We start from the raw sequence: 18,757 nt of genomic DNA on the forward strand, positions 1-18,757 counted from the left end.
TCAAAAAATTGGGATACTTTATGTGTGTTTTTGACCGAAACTTGAAAGTTAATTGTTGAAATTAGAGCCTTGCTTCAAGGCGATTATAAAGGTATTTGCAATCAAAATTGCTAGTAATGTAGAGATAATCATTGCTTGGTTGAAATTGTTTGTAGATTTTGCTTTGGAAAATCAAGAGGAAAATGTCAAAAATATACTTAAAGTATTACGTTTTCTTTTTTTGGAAAGGGGAGCCTTGGAGTAACGGGTAAAGTTGCGGCCATGTGACTAGGAAGTCACGGGTTCAGGCCTTGGAAACAGTCTCTGGCAGAAATGTAAGATAAGGCTGTGTACAATACACCCTTGTAGTGGGTCCTTCCTCGGACCCTGCACATAGGAGGAGGTTTAGGCCACCGGGCTGCCCTTTATCACAGTTTTTTGAGTTTGATACGTTGAAATATATTTTAATAAATAGTATGTGATGGTTCAGGTACTAAACTTGCACATAATACTTTAGGTATGAAATTCAGAAAAAGGAGATACTTTCGGTGCGTTTTTGACCATCAACTCGAAAATTAACAATTGAAATTTAAGCCTTGTCTCTCTAAGCTTCAAGGTGATCCTAAAGGCATTTACAATCAAAACTGCTAGTAATGTCAAAATAATCATTGATTAGTTGAAGTTGTTTATAGCTTTTGCTTCGGAAAATTAAGAGGGAAGAGTAGAAATACACTTAAAGTGTTCCAGTTTTTTGAGTTACATACATGAATGATACAAACCAGCCAACAACACAAGATAACAAGATGAAACAACACTAAGGAAGCAAGCACAAACCGAGAACAAGATAGACAAACAACAATAACGTAAAGATAGATAGATAGATAACTTGACATACGAATATACAATAAACAAGAACCAAAGTGTGTTTCAAACACTAAGACCCCTATAAATCGTATAAGCAACACCAAGTTCTTACGAAGACCTCAAGGAAATCGGAATCCCCAAGCAACCTCCGTTTCTAAACGGGTAACCAACACCAAACGATTCCACGTTCGGCCACAGGTGAATCCACACTTGCACAAGTGATTCCACACTTGCAAAGACACTCTTAAGAGTATTCTCAAAATAATATCCAAGTTGCTGAAAAATGAACTAATAGAAGCTATTTAAAGTCTTGGCTAAACTTATTACATAGCAAAATGAACAAAAGGCGCTTAATGAGTTCCTACACTCCATAGGCACCTCATGCTCCAAGGAAATGACAAAAGGGCCCCTAATGAGGGCGACCTTGGACTGTAATGGGCTATTCTTCACACTCAACACTAATGCATCTTGGTTAGGCAGCCCCAAGCTTGAGTCTTTACATCTTGGCCTCCAATGATGTCGTTGAAAGCTATGATGCCCCTTTGAATCGTATCAATGAACTATTAGGTGTGTAGGTTTCCTACTTGAACTATCACTAACTATTTATAGTTGAGGTGTCTTTTAATAAATAGTTGGTGATAGTTCAATTAGTAAATTCGCACACTTACAGTTCAGGTTTGAAATTCAAAAAATTGGGATTTGTTTTTGACCAAAAGTTGAAAATTAATGAAATTTAGGCCTTGTCTCTCTAAGCTTCAGGGCGATCCTAAAGGTCTTTACAATCAAAATGCTAGTAATGTCGAAATAATCATTGCTTAGTTGAAGTAGTTATAGCTTTCCCTTCCAAAATTAACGGTTGGAATTCGAGTCTTGTGTCTCTAATCTTCAAGGCAATCCCAAAGGTGTTTACGATCAAAATGCTAGTAATATTGAAATAACTATTGATAAGTTGAAGTTGTTTTAACTTTCACTTCGGAAAATTGACGGTTGAAATTCAATGCAGTGATGCCTCTGGTAAGAGCTCTCTCCGAAGCTATGTCGTATGCTTCCAAGGTCTGGTGCTCTATCGATTTATCTCATTATTGCTTTAACATTTGCTCTGAAATGCTTATTCATATTATTAGTAGTGTCAGTACTTTTGGTTTGAGCAACTTATAGGTTTAGGTGAGCAAATAAACCTCTGCAGTATTCATGTGAATGTGCAAAAATGTATGAAACCATTCTGATACTTCTTGTTTATAATGTGCTGGTGTTTGTCCAGCTTACACTCACAGAATAATCCACTGAGTACCAGCCCGCATGCATATGCAGGGGAATTTCTGTGTTTTCGCCCATTATTCATATTCCATTTGTTATCACTAATGTTGTATACAAGTCAAATTAACATCAATGACTATGTATCTAGTCACACTTATCATATTATGGAACATAGGGAGTTTTTGCAATGAGATGAGTTTATTCATCTTCACATAATATCCTGTCATTTATTTCTTTTACATACTAAGCAGAGATTGATGGATTAAGAAACAACTAGGAATGAAGCAATCGAAAAAATGAAGCAGAAAGTCTAGATGCCTTGATAGCGGAACCAACCCCCAATACAGAAATAAGACTCAAAACAAAAGAGAAAACCGAGAGCGCCACAACACACTCTCGGCCACAAGTCACAAACCGAGAATACAACACAATGACAAGATGAACAAGGTGTAATCACACCAAAACAGTACCAACTACAACAAAAAGATGAAGAACAACACAAGGATAAAAAGAACCAAACGGTTTTCACTAAACAAGAAAGAAACACTACAAAAGATTACAAGAAGATAAAGATAGGTAGTGAGACATCAACTCTTACAAGAACTAAGAATCTAAGTGTATGTTAAACACTAAGACCCTTAATACATGTAAAAGTAACACCAACACTCTTACAATGACACAAGAGGGCGTTAAGCACCGAGGTTACTAACAATGTTTTGCAATACTAGTGATTCCACACTAGCATCACCCTCATTTCGGTTTTGGTGGCTTTTCCAAGCCCTACAACTAAGGTGTTACACTCTCCATGAGAGAAGAATGGTGTTACAAGTTATGTCTTACAATCTCATTTAACAACTAAAGAAATAAAGACCTAATACTAGCCTATTTATAGACTTATTAAAACATAAGTGAAATGTCCAAAATGCCCTTAATGAAGGGAAGACAAAGGTGCCTATGGAGTGTAGTCCAAGTGTAGTGTATGGACGGTTTTTGGTGCATAATTAAGTCCTCTTTGTCTCTTCAATTGCACACACCAAGTCTCGGGTCCAACGCGTACTCTCATAAGCCCATATCCGTGATTATTCTTGTATCATGCTTGATCATCTTTAACAATGCACAGATATTAAACTCGCTTTGTGCTCTATTCTTTCCAAAGGATAAGAAGCATGTAAAGGTTCGTAAGATTTTAATTAAGTCTTGCAGGAGAGTTTCTTGCATCCTTGCACATTGTGGTTCAAATGATGTATGATAGGTTCCTTAATCTCTGTCCATTGGAATGGATTACAGGATCAGGTTGTACATAACAAGCCTCTATCAATTTATGTGCTGCGCGATCACACAAGAAGCATTGAGAAAGAATTCTTGGTAACGTATTCAGTGATGGGATTATCAAGTCCCGATCTACAGCAGTTCCTGTCAGGTATGTTCATAATCACTTATTTCAGTCTCCTGTCTCTCATATGCTTTCCTTCGATATATGAAAGTTCAGGACAAGCGCTCATGTTTGAGATTCGATGAGTATATAGTAACAGTGGCTTTATTTCAAGTTCCATGATTACATGTTATTGTTGATAACTAAGCCCATTGTTCTTCATGCTTCGGGATGAGACATAATTATCTGAGGCTGCAAATATACTTTTAACAAGTTCAGAAGGAGATGTAGTCCCTTGTTTATCTTCTTACTTATCACGGGTTTGGAATTGCTCTGTTAAATACTTCATAATATGAACTAAAAATGGTTTGTTGCACATTAGACTTGGATACCAGCTACTCTGATTCATGGTCTTTGGTTTTAATAACAGTTTTTCTGTCTCCACTTATTAAATGACATAAATAGTCTAATCTGTATGTAATTGCAATTATGGTCCAGCTCATTCTATTTCATCGGATTAAAGATTCTGAATACGTACCCCTTTTCTCCAAATGAAAGTGAAGCCATTTAGACGTCTTGAGTGAACAAGTGAATATTGCATCTCTTTATTATGGTTTCCGCTTGATATTTGGCCTACAAGCTATCTAAAGTGAAACTCAAAACGTCGGCAATCATGAGTGAATAATTGATTTGACAGACTTGCAGATCCTTGAAGAAAACACAGTGCAACTTTTATGGGCAGGAAAAGAGCTCACCAGAGGGAAAAAGTTGTGTGACTTTATAGGAAGAAATGAGAAAACAAAGGTATATAATTTTTTTCTCCGCCTCACACGGATATATCACTATATCAGTACACTAACACTCTACCTGCGGGTGCAGATTGTAATCAGGCTGCAGTCACTTATTCCACCTCCTGCATCACTTTCTGGTACTTCCTTTTGGATCTTTTTTTTGGTTGACGTTTTTGTTTGTTTACACCTTTTCTTTTTGCCACATATAAAACGAAAATTTGATGCGTTATTATTTTATTTTGAAGGTGGGGAAAAATCTTGAAATAAAATGATGACGTCTGGGCTTTGAACGACTTTCAATTCAGGAAACACACTCTTGAATGGATTTCGTGTTTGTTGGGTGCATTCTTTCCTGTCTGAGCTACAAAGGTTTGTGAGTTATTGGGATTTAACTGCCTGCTAGTTGACTGCATATTACTTTTGAACGGAAACTATTTATCTACCCCTTGCATCTTAACCACAGCCACTATCCCGAGTGTTAAAGCTTAATATGCTACAAGTCGAACTCGGTGAATCCAGTCATTAATTCCTATCTGTAAATTTGTACCCGAACGTATATTCCTTTCGGAGTTTCTTCTTCCAAAAGATGTCTTATTTGACTAGCTGTGCTGATCCTTTATCTTTTTACTGCTGTGTTTTGTGCTCTTTATCTTGCTCAGTTTGATGTATTATGAGAAGTGCAATGAAGATGATTTGAGCTCATAGATATTCTTTCGATTGTTTGGTACTAAGTACTAGTAGTTGTTGTAGTTATTCGTTTAATTCATCTAATTGTCCTACGTATAGATATGTGGACCAATAAATTGTACTAATGCTTGATGAAGTAGAGAGCAGAGAGACACAAGTGAAATAATATCATAGCAATGCTTTGACAAAAGAAATGCTTTGATATTAAAAGTATATATACTAAGTTGTGAACCTAAAGGGTAGCGACTGCGGGTTTCCCTGGGGTTACCAAGAAAATAGATTTTGCCTCAAATCTCAAAATAGTTGAGACCAGCTATATAATAATCTTGTGTATTCGTTCTGTCTGATTTAGGTCCATTCCAATACTATACACAGAACTCATAGATTATATTTATAATGATCATCAACCTGCTGTCTTCCTCTTTTATATATGGTTGGAGTTAGGTGAAAAAAAGTTCATACATGAAGTGTTTACACTAAGCTGATGTTGTCCCCTAAATGCATCTGTATGACTAGCAATAGTTAATTAAAATAGATTCACTTGAATTTATTGCTTACGTTATGGTAAATTAATGTAGTTTGGTGTAAATACTCGATGTGGCTGAGTATCTCCAGAATTAATTATGCTTTTTGAGGCTCATGTAGGTGAAAGTTCCACTCAGAGAAAAGAACGAAAAGTAGAAAAAAACTGCTGCTATGATTTCCTATGTTGCTCGGACTCTTCAAAAATGTCAACCGGTGCATGTCGGATCCTTCAAAAATAGTGTATTTTTGAAGGATCCAACACGGGTGTGGCAATATTTTTGGAGAATCCGAGCAACTAAGATGATTTCTACTGAGTTCTTTCTTATGGCAGAAGCTGTGTTGCTTGAACTCTTCAAAAATGCTACCACCGTTACTTAGGGGAGAGCTATTTTATTTGGACTTCCCGAAAAATGTTGCTGCATCTTTGTCGGATCCTTAAAAAATACACTATTTTAGAGGATCGGAGCAACATAATGCGGAAGTAAAGTACCAGTGCATAGTCCAATCCATTTCTTAAATCAAAGTATGCCATCCCCTAGTAAATAGGAAAGGACAGTCTGGTGCACTAAGCTAGCACTATATGTGGGGTTCATAGAAGGGCCGGACCACAAGGGTTTACTTACACGGCCTTACCCTACATTTCTGGTAGAGGTTGTTTCCCCAGCTCGAGCCCGTGGCCTCTGGTAAATGTAAGGATCATTTATCTTGAAAATTAGAAATTAGTGGTGATGCTTGATTTGCTAACATTGACTAAAGAAAATATTCAGAAAGAAAAAAAGGAGTTTAGACCACAACTTTTAGTAAGCTTTTTTGGTATTTGATTCTCTAAACACTTTGGGAAATTGGTGGGGAGAAAGTGTTTCTTGTAATATGCTTATCAGTGTATTCCTAAGTGCTTAACATCATCAATGAATCTTTACAACAATGTTTATTTTTGGTCTAATTTTTGTCAAAAATCTGCCTAACATTCTCTCTTATTTTAAGGTTTCAAAAACCCCCCACTCGAAATTTAAAAGATTGATTTTTCTTTTACTCCAAGATATATGAAAATGAAAGGTATTTTTTTTTTTTTTTTTATAACCTGGTGTTCAGGCTAACTTCTGCGCACCTTGACTAATTCCATGGGGTACTTGTCACCTCCCACCAGCAACAGGTACCAGGTAACTCTGTCCACCAAGGCTAGAATCAAGAGTGGAGCTAGCATATATTCAGGGGTTCATTCTTACCCTTCGATGAAAAATTATATTATTTATATACGGTTAAATAAATTTATGTATATATAATAGATGTTGAATTCCCTTCGGCTAGTTCGTGTGTGCACTTTTGAACCTCCTTAATGAAAATCTTGACTCCGCCTCTAGCTAGAACCAGGTGGGAAGAAATCACCTAGTGTGTGTCTCTGTTGGGAATTGAAACTGAGACATCATGGTGCTCAATCCAGCTTCATTGAACCATTAGGCCACATACTTAGTTGCATGTATGTTTTTCTTCTTTAAAAAGGGTAGTCCGGTGCACCAAAGCTCCCACTATGCGCAGGGTCCGGGAAAGGGCCCCACCACAAGGGTGTATTGTACACAATCTTACTTTGCATTTCTGTCAGAGGTTGTTTTCAAGGTTTGAATCCGTCACCTCCTGCTCACATGGAAGCAACTTTTCGAGCTAATCCAAGGCTCCTCTTCTATATTTTTCTTTCTTTGTTTTTCCTAATAGTGAAAGGAAAATTGTTTATGAATCTTTGGCCTTACTTTGCCCCCAAGGATTTGCTCTAGTGGTAAGAGTGCAATCGCGTAATTTGTGGATTAGACGCATGTCACAAGTTTAAATTGCAGATAAAAGCGTGATATTAAGTGGATGCAGGTTAACGGTTGAACCCATTATCTACCTAACTTCAAATCGCGTATCACCTGTCTCTCAGGTCTGGAACTAGTTTTCTCAGTTAAGATAGGTATAAAGTCACTCGACTGTAAGAAGAGGAAACAATCACAACGTTGCACTCCAAAAATTTATAGAATCCTTTCGAATGACTTCGAAGGAATGTAAAGGGACAACAAGGAAACTTGACTTGAACAATGAATTACATTCGATTATCTTTGTACCTTCTCCCATGGTAAATATTCATCGCGCTGGTATTTATATGATTATATCAACTCAATGAATATATGACAAGTGTCTTCACATATACTCGTATTGTAAAACTATAGTTAATTAATACATACTTAACCATAATTTTTAAACCCAATAATAGTTAAGTAAGATAGGTTGGTATAAACATCAGCTGCGGAATAAGTTTTTTACTAATAAACATTTTATGTAGTTGCAGGATAAATTTTTACTAATAAACATTTATGTAGCTATTGAAATCATTTATTTATTTAAGAGAAAATGCATTGTTTTCACTTTAAACTATACACGAAATTGCTGAGTCACACTCGAACTTTAGGAGGGTCCTATTACCCCTGGACTAATTAAAATTGTATTTTTGACAACTTTAGTGCCTACGTGGACCTTCAGTGTTGATTCACTGATGTGCCACGTAGGCACTAAGGTTGCCAAAAATACGGTTTTAATTAGTCCAAGGATAATAGGATCCTCTAAAGTTTGAATGTCTCTCAGCAATTTCGTGTGTGAAAACAAAGCATTTTCCCTTTATTTAACATTAAAGTAAATATAATCAGATGACTAAGCTATCCTTTGAGTGCCACTCAAGTGGGCTTGGCAATCAAAATTGATGATTATTTTTGGTATTTCTTTTGATTAGAGTGACCTCAGTACCTCACTATTAATATTTTATTTTATGATGAATGGGACAATTTCCCTTCACTAAACAAAAAGATTTGCTATGATTAGTCTGTGATGATAAGAGATAATAAATATTAAACTAAAAGAGCAGAAGTATTCAAAGTTAATAAAAAAGAAATTTCAGGTAGTCCTACAAAATTGGGTCTGCGGAGGGTAGGTGTATGCAGAGTCGCAAACCTTAACTGGAGTTAGAGAAGTTGTTTCCGATAGACCTCAGCTTGCTAAAAACCATATTAAAGCAGTTCGAAAAGGAAATAACATAAATGAAAAAAAAAAAGCCATTTGCAAAGCATATTGAACAGTAACTACAACAAAAACACGTAAAAACATAAATCTAGTGCAGCAATTTAATTTCTTGTTACAAAAAAAATAGTTAAGGCAATGTGGATAGGAGGTCATGAGTTCAAGCCGTGAAAGACAAAAATGTAAGTTAAGACTTTGAACAATTAAATTCTTGCGGTTTGATTCTTCTCTGAACCCCACACATAGCAGAAGTTTTAATACACCGAAATATCCTTTTTAAGGTGATAAAGTGAGAGGTTAGTGAACATCTATGAAATTAACCTCTATAAAATAGAAAGCTGAAAGTACATGTCTCAAATTAAGTGAAGTGTCCCAGTTATAAAGTGAATCATGTATGAATATTTATTTAAAATAATTATTGATGTACTTTAAGGACCATTAAGCCACTATCTTTTTTCTGCCTGCATAGATTCTTATTCTAAATAAAATCATCATTAGTTTCATTAATTTACATACATTAAACTAATAGCACTAGCAATTTATACTTAAACTTCAGGTTGAAGCTTCCTAATTTTAATATGTAGCAGTCAAAAGACAATTACTCTATTTTATTTTCATTCATTATGCTCAAAATAGCTCTTTATTAGTCAAATTCTTTACCTTTATATTGAGGCATAATGAAACCAAAAACACCATACCTAGTGTAATCCCATAAGTGCGGTCGGAGGAGGATAGTGCGTATGTAGATTTTTGTCTACCTTAGAGGTAGAGAGCCCGTTTCCGATAGACTCTCAACTCAAAAATAAAACAAAAGGAAACTAATTCTTTATGTAGTAAGTGTTATTTTGTTGAATCATATGGTATCTAAAATTTAGTGGGCCAACTAATTCGAATTGACATCATGTAGGAATAAGCTAAGTTGCTTGGACTCTCCAAATATGTTGCCGCAGGAGTGTCGGATTCTTCAAAAATACACTATTTTTGGAGGATCGGACAAGCACCCTTCGACATTTTTGAAGAGTCCGAACAAGAATAAGACCTTTGGTTAAATGTGGAGGAATCTCAAAATCTCATCTATCTCCCCACACTTCTTGGCCGTGTTCCTCGGATTCTAAAAATATTGTCGGACACATGTCAGATCCTCCAAAAAAAAAATGGATAGCTTTTGGAGGATCTGTCACACATCCGACGGTATTTTTGAAGAGTAACATAGCTTCTTGATTGTAGAGATAATGCCTCTTTGCATGAAGTGGTTCATTCAGGGTTCGAATTCCAGCAAAGACTAGGTAATTAGTTGCTCGGCCTCTCCAAAAATGTTGCCGCACCCGTGTCGGATCCTTCAAAAGTACACTATTTTTGGAGGATCTGACTCACACCCGTCGACATTTTTGAAGAGTCCGAGCAACATACCGTAATTTCTTCTCATCGCTCTAAACCTTGGTAGACAGAGTTACCTTGTACCGATACCGGTAGGAAGTAACAAGTATCCAGTAGAATAATGTACTAGAATAACCTTCATTTGCATTTGTCACAAGTACTAGCAATTTATGTCCTCATTATGGGAATTGCTAATCTATATGGAGGCTCATTACACAAAAACTAAGTAGGACAGAAGCATCAAATAACAAGATAACTTAAAAGTTTGTCCAAAAACCGAAAAATTTATCCTCTGCAGAGTCCAGGTCTTTCTTGTTCATCAATGATCACTTTAGAAGCTGACAACGAACAAACTCCGATATCGCTTATTGTCTTTCTTGAATTGAACTGTTGCTGAGAGTTTTTGCAATGAGCAATTGCTGCTTGAATTGAGTTCTCTATTTCTGAATATGTACTGCTGCTTCTCTTGAAGAAGTGCATTTCTTGAAATTCGTTGGAATTATTCGAGCTTGAAGCTGACAACGAGCCTGAAGTAGATGGTGAAAATGAAGATGAAGATGATTTAGTTGTCGAAAATCTTTTAATAGCTCCTGAGAATGACCTTCTATGTCGACCTCTGATATCTTGATCGCGATCATTCTCTTTTTTGAATCCTTTTGATGAATTTGCACCTCGCTGGATTTGCCCAAACGGCTCTTTCTTAGCTATTGGGAGAGGTCCTTTGTCGATTGCTTTTGAAGCAGCTGCAGAGTACTCGTTCGTGCAACCAGATTTAGAAAAGAAAGACTTGAGGTAAGAACGCGAAGACTTAAGTTTAGAACCAAACGAGGAGTTCTTTATTTGCTTGAGTTTCCTCGTCCATGACCTCTTTGTGTTCTCATCGTCTGGTGGAAACGCATTGTTTCCATCAGCTGAATACTCGAACATGTATTCCTCCGGATTGAGTTCCCTACTAACTTGACAAGACTCAACCGGAGAGATATTACATGATTCAAACGGAGTGTTATTACTCGTAGGAGTATTAGTAGTAGTTGTGAACAAAGGAGTACTAAAAGACTCATCAAAAACATCGTTTTTTCGTGTTACATGAACATGTTTGCTAGGATTCTGAAGCAACTTCTCCACCATTTGTGTTGTTCCAAAAGGGAGGCGAAGAGGAAGAAGTTTTCCATTATGGAACAGTTCATCAGCTGGTGAAGTTGTTGTGTCTTTATCGATAGAACTCGGAAACATTTGGAATTCGAATTCTCTAGCTTGTGAAGGGGAGTTTTTGAATTGAGAAAATATGTTTGGATTTGAACTTACTTCCATGTCTATGTAGTCTTCTTCCTCTACATTGTCACACGAAAAACGACGAATTTCTGCATATTCCATGGTGTTTTTTTTGACTATGTTTGAGAGTTTTTTGGTAGTGTAAGTTTTGAGTTTTGAGAGCAAATGCTGGTGAAGAGGACCATTTTATAAAGAGGATGGTGGTGTTAACTTTTTCTTTTAAAATATGGCTGCATATGTTTGATGTTTTTAGACATATTTTAAATGATCTCAAATATGAAATTTAGCACGTAAAGGGAAAAATTGTTTATATGGTTAAACAATTCTTGTAATAATTTCTTGAGTAAAACATCTAGTACCCGAATTATGATCAAATTTGCTACGACATACTTCAACTTCACGGGGGTCTTATTACCCTCTGAACTCAATTTTAATGTATTTTTGTCACTCTTTTGTGCTGACGTGACACCTTTTGATAATCTTTTTAGATGACATAACACCTTTGATGTGGGTCCCATTTTATGTAATAAAGGTGTCACGTCAGTAAAAAGGGTGATAAAAATATGCTAAAATTTAGTTCAGGGGTGTAATAGGACCTATGTGAAGTTGGAATATGTCATAGCAACTTTGCCATAGTTCGAGGGGATACTGGATGCTTATCTCTACTTTCTTTAGTCTGCTCAATAGATCCTTGTGGTCATGCCCTTTCCGAATCTTGTGCATAGCGAGAACTTTAGTTCGTTGGGCTGTTCTTTTACGTCTTTTAAGTCTCATTTCCCACCCCATCTTTTTTTTTTTTGGGTGACAGTGATGTTTGGAATAGCTTGTACGTACCTCGACTACTTTACTGGGTATCTACTATTATACACCTTTTTTATTTTACCCTATTGGACTTGTACCTTTCCGCAGTTCATAGTGATTTATGCGTCTAGACAGAGGCAAACCCAGGATTTGAAGTCTGTGGGTGCACCAGTGTTGTCAAATGCACGCATAAGCCTCAAAGTAAGACTCAAAATGTGTTGAGCGCTCGTCTCGCTTAATGTGCAGTTTAGGTTCTAATTTCTAATACATACTTTTCCTAGACGAAGGCTAAACAATTGATTTATAAAAAAAAATAAAAAATTTTGTTCATATATTTCTCATTCATACTTATATTATTAGTCTTGGACTAGACATATATTTATATTTTTTTTCTCCTTTTATGCCTTTTTTGTTAAATCTTACACTTTATTTGTACTTTATGATTAAACACAATAGACCTTGAAGCTTTTTTACGCTTACTGCTTTTGATAATATTGTGGTGCACCAATATTATCTTAAGACGTTAGAAAAACTTTGAGTGTCGATTAAGGGGTATTATCATATTTAATTGGTCGCCAAAGATATGAACAATAATGCAAAAATAATTATATCGAACGAATATGAGTTCTAAGATAATAGCTTTACTTTTTTATAATATAAAGTTTACTTTTATAACCATCAATTGTGGTAGGTCAGTGGTGAAGGACTGTTCACCTTAGGGATTGGTTGTAAGTTCGAATCCCCATTTCATTAATTTTTGTTACAACTTTGATAATAAGCCTTTAAATCTGAAGAATTGAAATATGAAGTTTACTTTTATCAATTTTTAACAATCGGTTGTGGTAGGTCAATGATGAAAGAGAGTTCACCTGAGGTAATGATCGATGGTTCGAATCCCCATTTCATCAAGTTTTGTTAATAAGTCTTTAAATATGAAGAATTGGAAATAAAAGAGAAAATGTTGTGTTGTGTGGTTCCAGGAATCGACCCTTGGTCGCGTGGATGGAAGTGCAGGCGTCAACCAACACACCAAGGTGCACTATTTGTCAACTATGGATGCACTATAGTATATATTCCAATTTATCAAGGTATATACATACATATACACACAATTATTTTCGATGTTAACGGGTGCATGTACACCCCATCGCTATACGTGGGTCCACCTTTGCGTTTAGAAATAACGCTCACTGATCACTTTTCGACTGTCTTTCAAAAATAAACATTGGCATAGAATTTCAGATATAAAACCTATGACGGTGACTATTTTTCAATTACATGGGTTTAAAAGTGGCTATTTGTGAATTTTACCACTTATATAGTTAGAATTATTTTAAAGAATATATACTTATAGTAAGTTCACACTCATTGTCTTAAAAGAATAATAGGTGGTGATAGTACTCAAGTTAATTGATATAAAGTTCTAATAAATTCAATTAATGTCTTTCTTCTTTTTCTTTTTCTTTTTCTTTTTTTTTTCAATTATTAAACAAGAAAAAAAAAACTCAATGAATCATTTGATAGGTTTGGAGATTTATTATCAAATTACTAACCAATAATGATATGTCTAATTTGTGTTGAGGCTCCCCCACTAGACTCATTGCTTATATCATTTCAAGTTGTCAAATTAATTTAGATCTTATTAGTCCATCATCAAAAAAACTTTAAACATCGCGAACTTCTTATGATCGAGAAATCCGTCTGGAGCTAATCCTAAATCTTCCGTTGCTTTTGTTGTAATTGCTCTCATTTGTCACCATGCCACCTCAGAAACCGAGGCTCCCTGACCTCTTCTGTCTATCTCTCAACCGAGTACAGTTCCTCTACCCTTCTCCATTTAGATACTACGCTTATCTCACATGGAGTACGTCATAAGTCCCTCGACATGCAATAGACACTTGATCAGTGGTAAGAGTTGTCGTCGTATAACTAGGAGTTCACTCTGGCCTCCACTTGCAAAAATGCAAAGTGAAATTTTTACGTATAGCTGGAGTTTTCGTGCATCAAGCTATATACACAACGAATTTTGACACATTCCAATTCTCAAAATATAACACAATTTTCATCATTTTTTTCACTATAAAAGAGAATATGGAGTTGTGTGTGTCATTGTGTGCATGTCACTTTAGCTAAAACAGTTATATTTACTTTAGAGAAAGCACACTAAACTTACTAAAGATGAATATAATAACACTTGGAGCTCATGAACCACTTTGTTTTGCCTAGTTTCCTGCCTTTTTTTTTTAACTGGATTCCAGGAGCTTTATTTGTAACTTTATCTTACTGTCTTTTTCAAGAAGGAAAAATAAACAATGTCACTTCTCACCACTGAAGATCTCGGGTTCTGGAGTGGTTAGTACTCCTTCATCCTTAACCAGGTATCTCGAGTTTAAGTTTTGGGTATGGAGTTGTTTTTTGTAGGAAGCGCTTTACCCGCTTAATGGGACTTCTCGACGCGAATCTAGATTAGTCGGATTTCAATGTGGGTACTGGACATCGAGTGAGAAATCAAAAAAAAAAGTGTCACTTCTCATCACCAAAGGTTGTGGCAGAGTGGTAAGTACTCCTCTATCCTGAACCAGATGTCTCGGGTTCAAACCCTGAATATGGAGTCGTCACCAAGTGGAAACCTAAAAGCACAATGTCACTTCTCATCACCAAAGATTGTGGTGGAGCAGTAAGTATTTCTCTATCCTTGACCAAATGTTTGGGGTTCACTTCCTGGATATGGAGTCGTCGCCGAAATACAATGTCACTTTGATAAAGAGCGCTTTACATAGTGACACTTCCCCAACACAAATACAAATTACTCGGACTCTAATGTGAGTACCAAAACTCTGAATATAGAGTCGTCTTTGATAAAAAATGCTTTACATAATGATACTTTCCCAACATAAATTCAAATTACTCAAGCTTTAATATGGATGTCGAACACACTCATTGAAAAACTAAAAGAAAGAAACAATGTCACTTCTCTCCATAGTATTATATGGTGGTCCTTTTACCTAAATGTGTTCACTTGTCTGTGTCTTTTTGAATATAAATAATAATTTATGCACAAAATCAAGAAAAAGAATATTAAAAAAATAATAATGAATAATTAGATTGTTGACATTGAACTACTAATAAGTACTAATAAAGAAAAGAAAGAAACAAGAAAAACACACGATCCGACAGGTGATGGTGGAGGATGAGAAAGGTTGGAACTCGAGAGTAATATTTTTTTCTAAGTCTTTTCAAGTTTTTGAAACTTCCCCACTCATTATAAAATTTTATAGTATACTTTTTATATTTTTGTCATTAGAAAGTCACGGGTTTAATTCATGAAAATACTCATCGACAGTAATGTAGGTGTAAGATTGCTGTGTACAATAAATTCTTTTGGTTCAATCTTTTTTTTGAACCCCTAGCATAGCGGAAGTTTTAATGCATCAGACTACTCTTGCTTGAACATTGTTGAGGTCAGGAACTATCGGAAACAACCTCTTTACCTCACAAGGTAAGGATAAGGTTTACATGTAGTATACTTTTACATTTTTGTGATCAAAAAGTCACACGTTTAAGTCATGAAAACATTCCCAGGGTAGTAATGTAGGGTAAGACTGGTGCGTACAAAAATTCTTGTGGTTCAGTCTTTTTTCGAACCTCTCGCATGGCGAGAGCTTTAATGTATCAAACTACTCTTGCTTGTACATTCTTGAGGTCAAGAACTATCAGAAACAACCTCTTTACCTCACAAGGTAAGGATAAAGTCTACATATATTTTACAGTGATGTAGGATAAGACTGTTGCGTATAATAAATTTTTGTTTCAGACTTTCTCCGAACTTCTAGCATAGAGGGAGGTTTAATGTGTCAAATTGCTCTTGCTTGTACATTCTTGAGGCCAGGAATTATTGGAAACAACCTTTTTATCTCACAAGGTAAGAATAAGGTCTACATATATTTTATTCTTCTCAGTCTCACTTATAGAATCACATTGGATATGCTCTTGTTATATTGTTTATCAAAAACAATCTCTATACTTCACATGGTAGAAATAAGATCTTTTTACACACTGCATCCTTTCTTACCCCAGTCACATTATATTGGGTATGTTATTATTATATTATACTTCTACAATGTTTTGATATCTTGTATTAAATCCTGCCTAACTGATATGACATCTATGTATCTAATATGTTGGCTCAAGTCCGTTAAAAAGATATTCTTAACATAATGTGATGCAATTTAGTTTAGCCAAAGCTCAGGTGATTTATTTCCATTAGTCCTTACAAAATTAAGAGTATCGCTAAAACATCTATGTAATTTCACAATCTTCTCAGCTATCAGCGTGATACTTTGTCCACATACCTAATAATCTTCTCTCAAACTATGTTTCAATGAGTCGCACTATCACGATTTTCGAGATTCACTGTGTGCCACCCATGATATGATCGAACATTTATGACCGGTATATTGGAGATTAGAGCTAGCTTATTCTTGTATGCGTGTATCTTCAAACTACCTTTGGCATGATAAACGTAGTAAATCAAACTCCACTCCGACTCTAATACCCGTTGTTGGGCTACGCTAGCCAAAAAGGTACTCTTATAACATAGTGCAACACCTTTGGCATGATAAACGTAGTAAATTAAGTTCCACTCCTGTTCATAATATCCGTTGTTGGGCTACGTCAGCCAAAAAGGCACTTATAACATAGTGCAACACCTTCGGCATGATACACGTAGTAAATCAAGTTCCACTCCGGCTCATAATACCGGTTGTTGGCCTGCGTCAGCCAAATAGGTACTCTTATAACATAGTGCAACACCTTCGGCATGGTAAACGTAGTAAATCAAGTTCCACTCCGGCTCATAATACCCGTTGTTGGGTTATGTCAGCCAAAAAGGTATTCTTATAACACCTTCGGCATGGTAAACGTAGTAAATCAAGTTTCATTGCGACTCTAATACCCGTTGTTGGGTTACGCCAGCCAAAAGGTACTCTTGTAACATAGTGAAATATTATCTGCTTTATGTCAAGCTTGTAGGTTTTCTTTTCTCGAAAAGCATCCCACCATTAATTAAGAATATCTCCACATATTATATGTAGATTCTTTTTTTCTTTCAACTAGCAATAGGAGACTTTGTTCGAATACCCAAAATAATATAGTATTTCGATATAACTTATACATAAAATTGTATATTATTTTAATGATATAATAAGGAGTAAAGCATTTAGTACTCCTGAACTATGATTAAATTTGCTACGACACACTCTTATTTCACGAGAGCTTTATTACCCGCTGAACTAAATTTTAACGTATTTTTGTCAATCTTTTTAGCTGACGTGACACCTTTGATGTGGGCTCCATTTTATGTAATAAAGGTGCCGTGTCAGCATAAAAGGGGGATAAAAATATGTTAAAATTGAGTTTCGAGAATAATAGGACCCCTGTGAAGTTAGGTGTGTGGTAGCAACTTTGGCTATAGTTCGAGAGAATACTGGATACTTATCTCTTATTTTAATTTTAATGATATAATAACAGTATCTACACAGTGAACCATTGCTTTCAAATTGCAAATTAGTTTGCCTCTGAGAACACCAAGAGGCACAACTTTTTTTTTTTTTAATTTCCAAGAGAGACAGAAAAGGAAATGAAAGAGCAATTACAGGCACATTGTGGATTATTTATGACCCACCAATAACAGAAATTCTGGATGTTGTTAGTTCCATTTTTTTTCATGTCAAATAAAACAACAAAAAAAATATTTATAAACTTTTCAGATTTGTTGAAACAGTGAGGGCCCTCATTGTTGGATATCTTCATGTGACATGAAGAAAGTTGATAGACACCTTCTAAGATTAATTAACAACCTCAAAATATGCACGTTTGGCTTGTCATTTTCGCCAAAGAAGTTGCACCGGCGAATTCAGAATTTGAACTTTATAGATTCGTGCAACCATCTCAAGTTAATACTATACAAGAGATAAGCGTCCAGTACCCCTCGAACTATAGCCAAAGTTGCTGCGACGCACTCCAACTTCACATGGGTCCTATTATCCCCTGAACTCAATTTTAGCGTATTTTTATCACCCTTTTGTGTTGACGTGACACGTTTATTACATAAAATAGAGTCCACTTCAAAGGTGCCACGTAAGCTAAAAAGGATGATAAAAGGTGCTATGCCAGCTAAAAAGGTTGATAAAAATACGCTAAAATTTAGTTCGGGAGGTAATAGGACCCATGTGAAGTTGAAGTGTGTCGCAACAAATTTGATCATAATTCAGGGGTTAATAAATGCTTTACTCTTATATAATAATTGAGCTTTTAGTTGAATATATATAGATATTTAATGTTTGTTTTTTTTTTGTTATATATAGGGTATGATGAGCAAAAGTTATTGAGTTCTCGTGAAACTGTAGATTGTACTCTAGATGTGCGACTATTAGAGGATAGGCAGAGGCGGACCTACATTGAGTGCACCCGCTAGCCTCGAGAAAAACTCTGTATATATGGTTTGTATATCTATATATATATCAAAGTATTATGTTAAATATATATTGTGCACCCACAATAACAACTAGGTTGGCTGGTGAGATGGTTTGGTATGCCACTTGAAAGTTGCTCTTAATGTGTGATTGCTCAGGTTCGAGCCCTAGCAACAACGTTTTATTGCTCCTTTTATCATTTTTCAATTTTCTATTGCGTGATTGCTCAGGTTCGAACCCCAACAACAATGTTTCTTTATTGCTCCTTTTTTCATTTTCCAATTTTCTATTGTGTGATTGCTCAGGTTCGAACTCCA

General features: G+C 35.7%; 2 protein-coding genes across 8 annotated transcripts in view; one reads left to right on the plus strand and one right to left on the minus strand.

The window, feature by feature from the left end:
* The window catches only part of LOC107872697 (cilia- and flagella-associated protein 298), a 23,270-nt gene extending 4,513 nt beyond the window's left edge, over positions 1-18,757 (plus strand). Inside the window, exons 2-10 of one of the 7 annotated variants that reach the window (XR_007055589.1) lie at positions 1,847-1,896; positions 3,388-3,520; positions 4,170-4,276; positions 4,352-4,400; positions 4,509-4,632; positions 12,814-12,841; positions 12,948-13,055; positions 14,265-15,889; positions 18,333-18,732. Coding sequence is in view for 2 of the 7 variants with exons in the window: in XM_016719318.2 (XP_016574804.2) it covers positions 3,080-3,274; positions 3,388-3,520; positions 4,170-4,276; positions 4,352-4,400; positions 4,509-4,525 (501 nt within the window). In the remaining 5 variants the exon portion in view is untranslated. Of the gene's footprint in view, positions 1-1,846; positions 1,897-1,949; positions 3,275-3,387; positions 3,521-4,169; positions 4,277-4,351; positions 4,401-4,508; positions 7,217-12,813; positions 12,842-12,947; positions 13,057-14,264 lie in introns of those variants that run through there. The other 6 variants (XR_007055588.1, XR_007055591.1, XR_007055590.1 and 3 more) reach the window with 6 other exon arrangements.
* Positions 10,011-12,804, minus strand: LOC107872698 (probable membrane-associated kinase regulator 4). The gene has a single exon (XM_016719322.2). The coding sequence runs from the start codon at positions 11,266-11,268 to the stop codon at positions 10,180-10,182; it is 1,089 nt and encodes a 362-aa protein (XP_016574808.1). The 5' UTR covers positions 11,269-12,804; the 3' UTR covers positions 10,011-10,179.

The sequence above is a fragment of the Capsicum annuum genome, chromosome 5 (assembly GCF_002878395.1).
Source record: "Capsicum annuum cultivar UCD-10X-F1 chromosome 5, UCD10Xv1.1, whole genome shotgun sequence".
Taxonomy (NCBI): domain Eukaryota; kingdom Viridiplantae; phylum Streptophyta; class Magnoliopsida; order Solanales; family Solanaceae; genus Capsicum; species Capsicum annuum.

Bases quoted from the DNA above. Each gene is read 5' to 3' on its own strand.
- LOC107872698 (XM_016719322.2), bottom strand. From the start codon at position 11,268: ATGGAATATGCAGAAATTCGTCGTTTTTCGTGTGACAATGTAGAGGAA.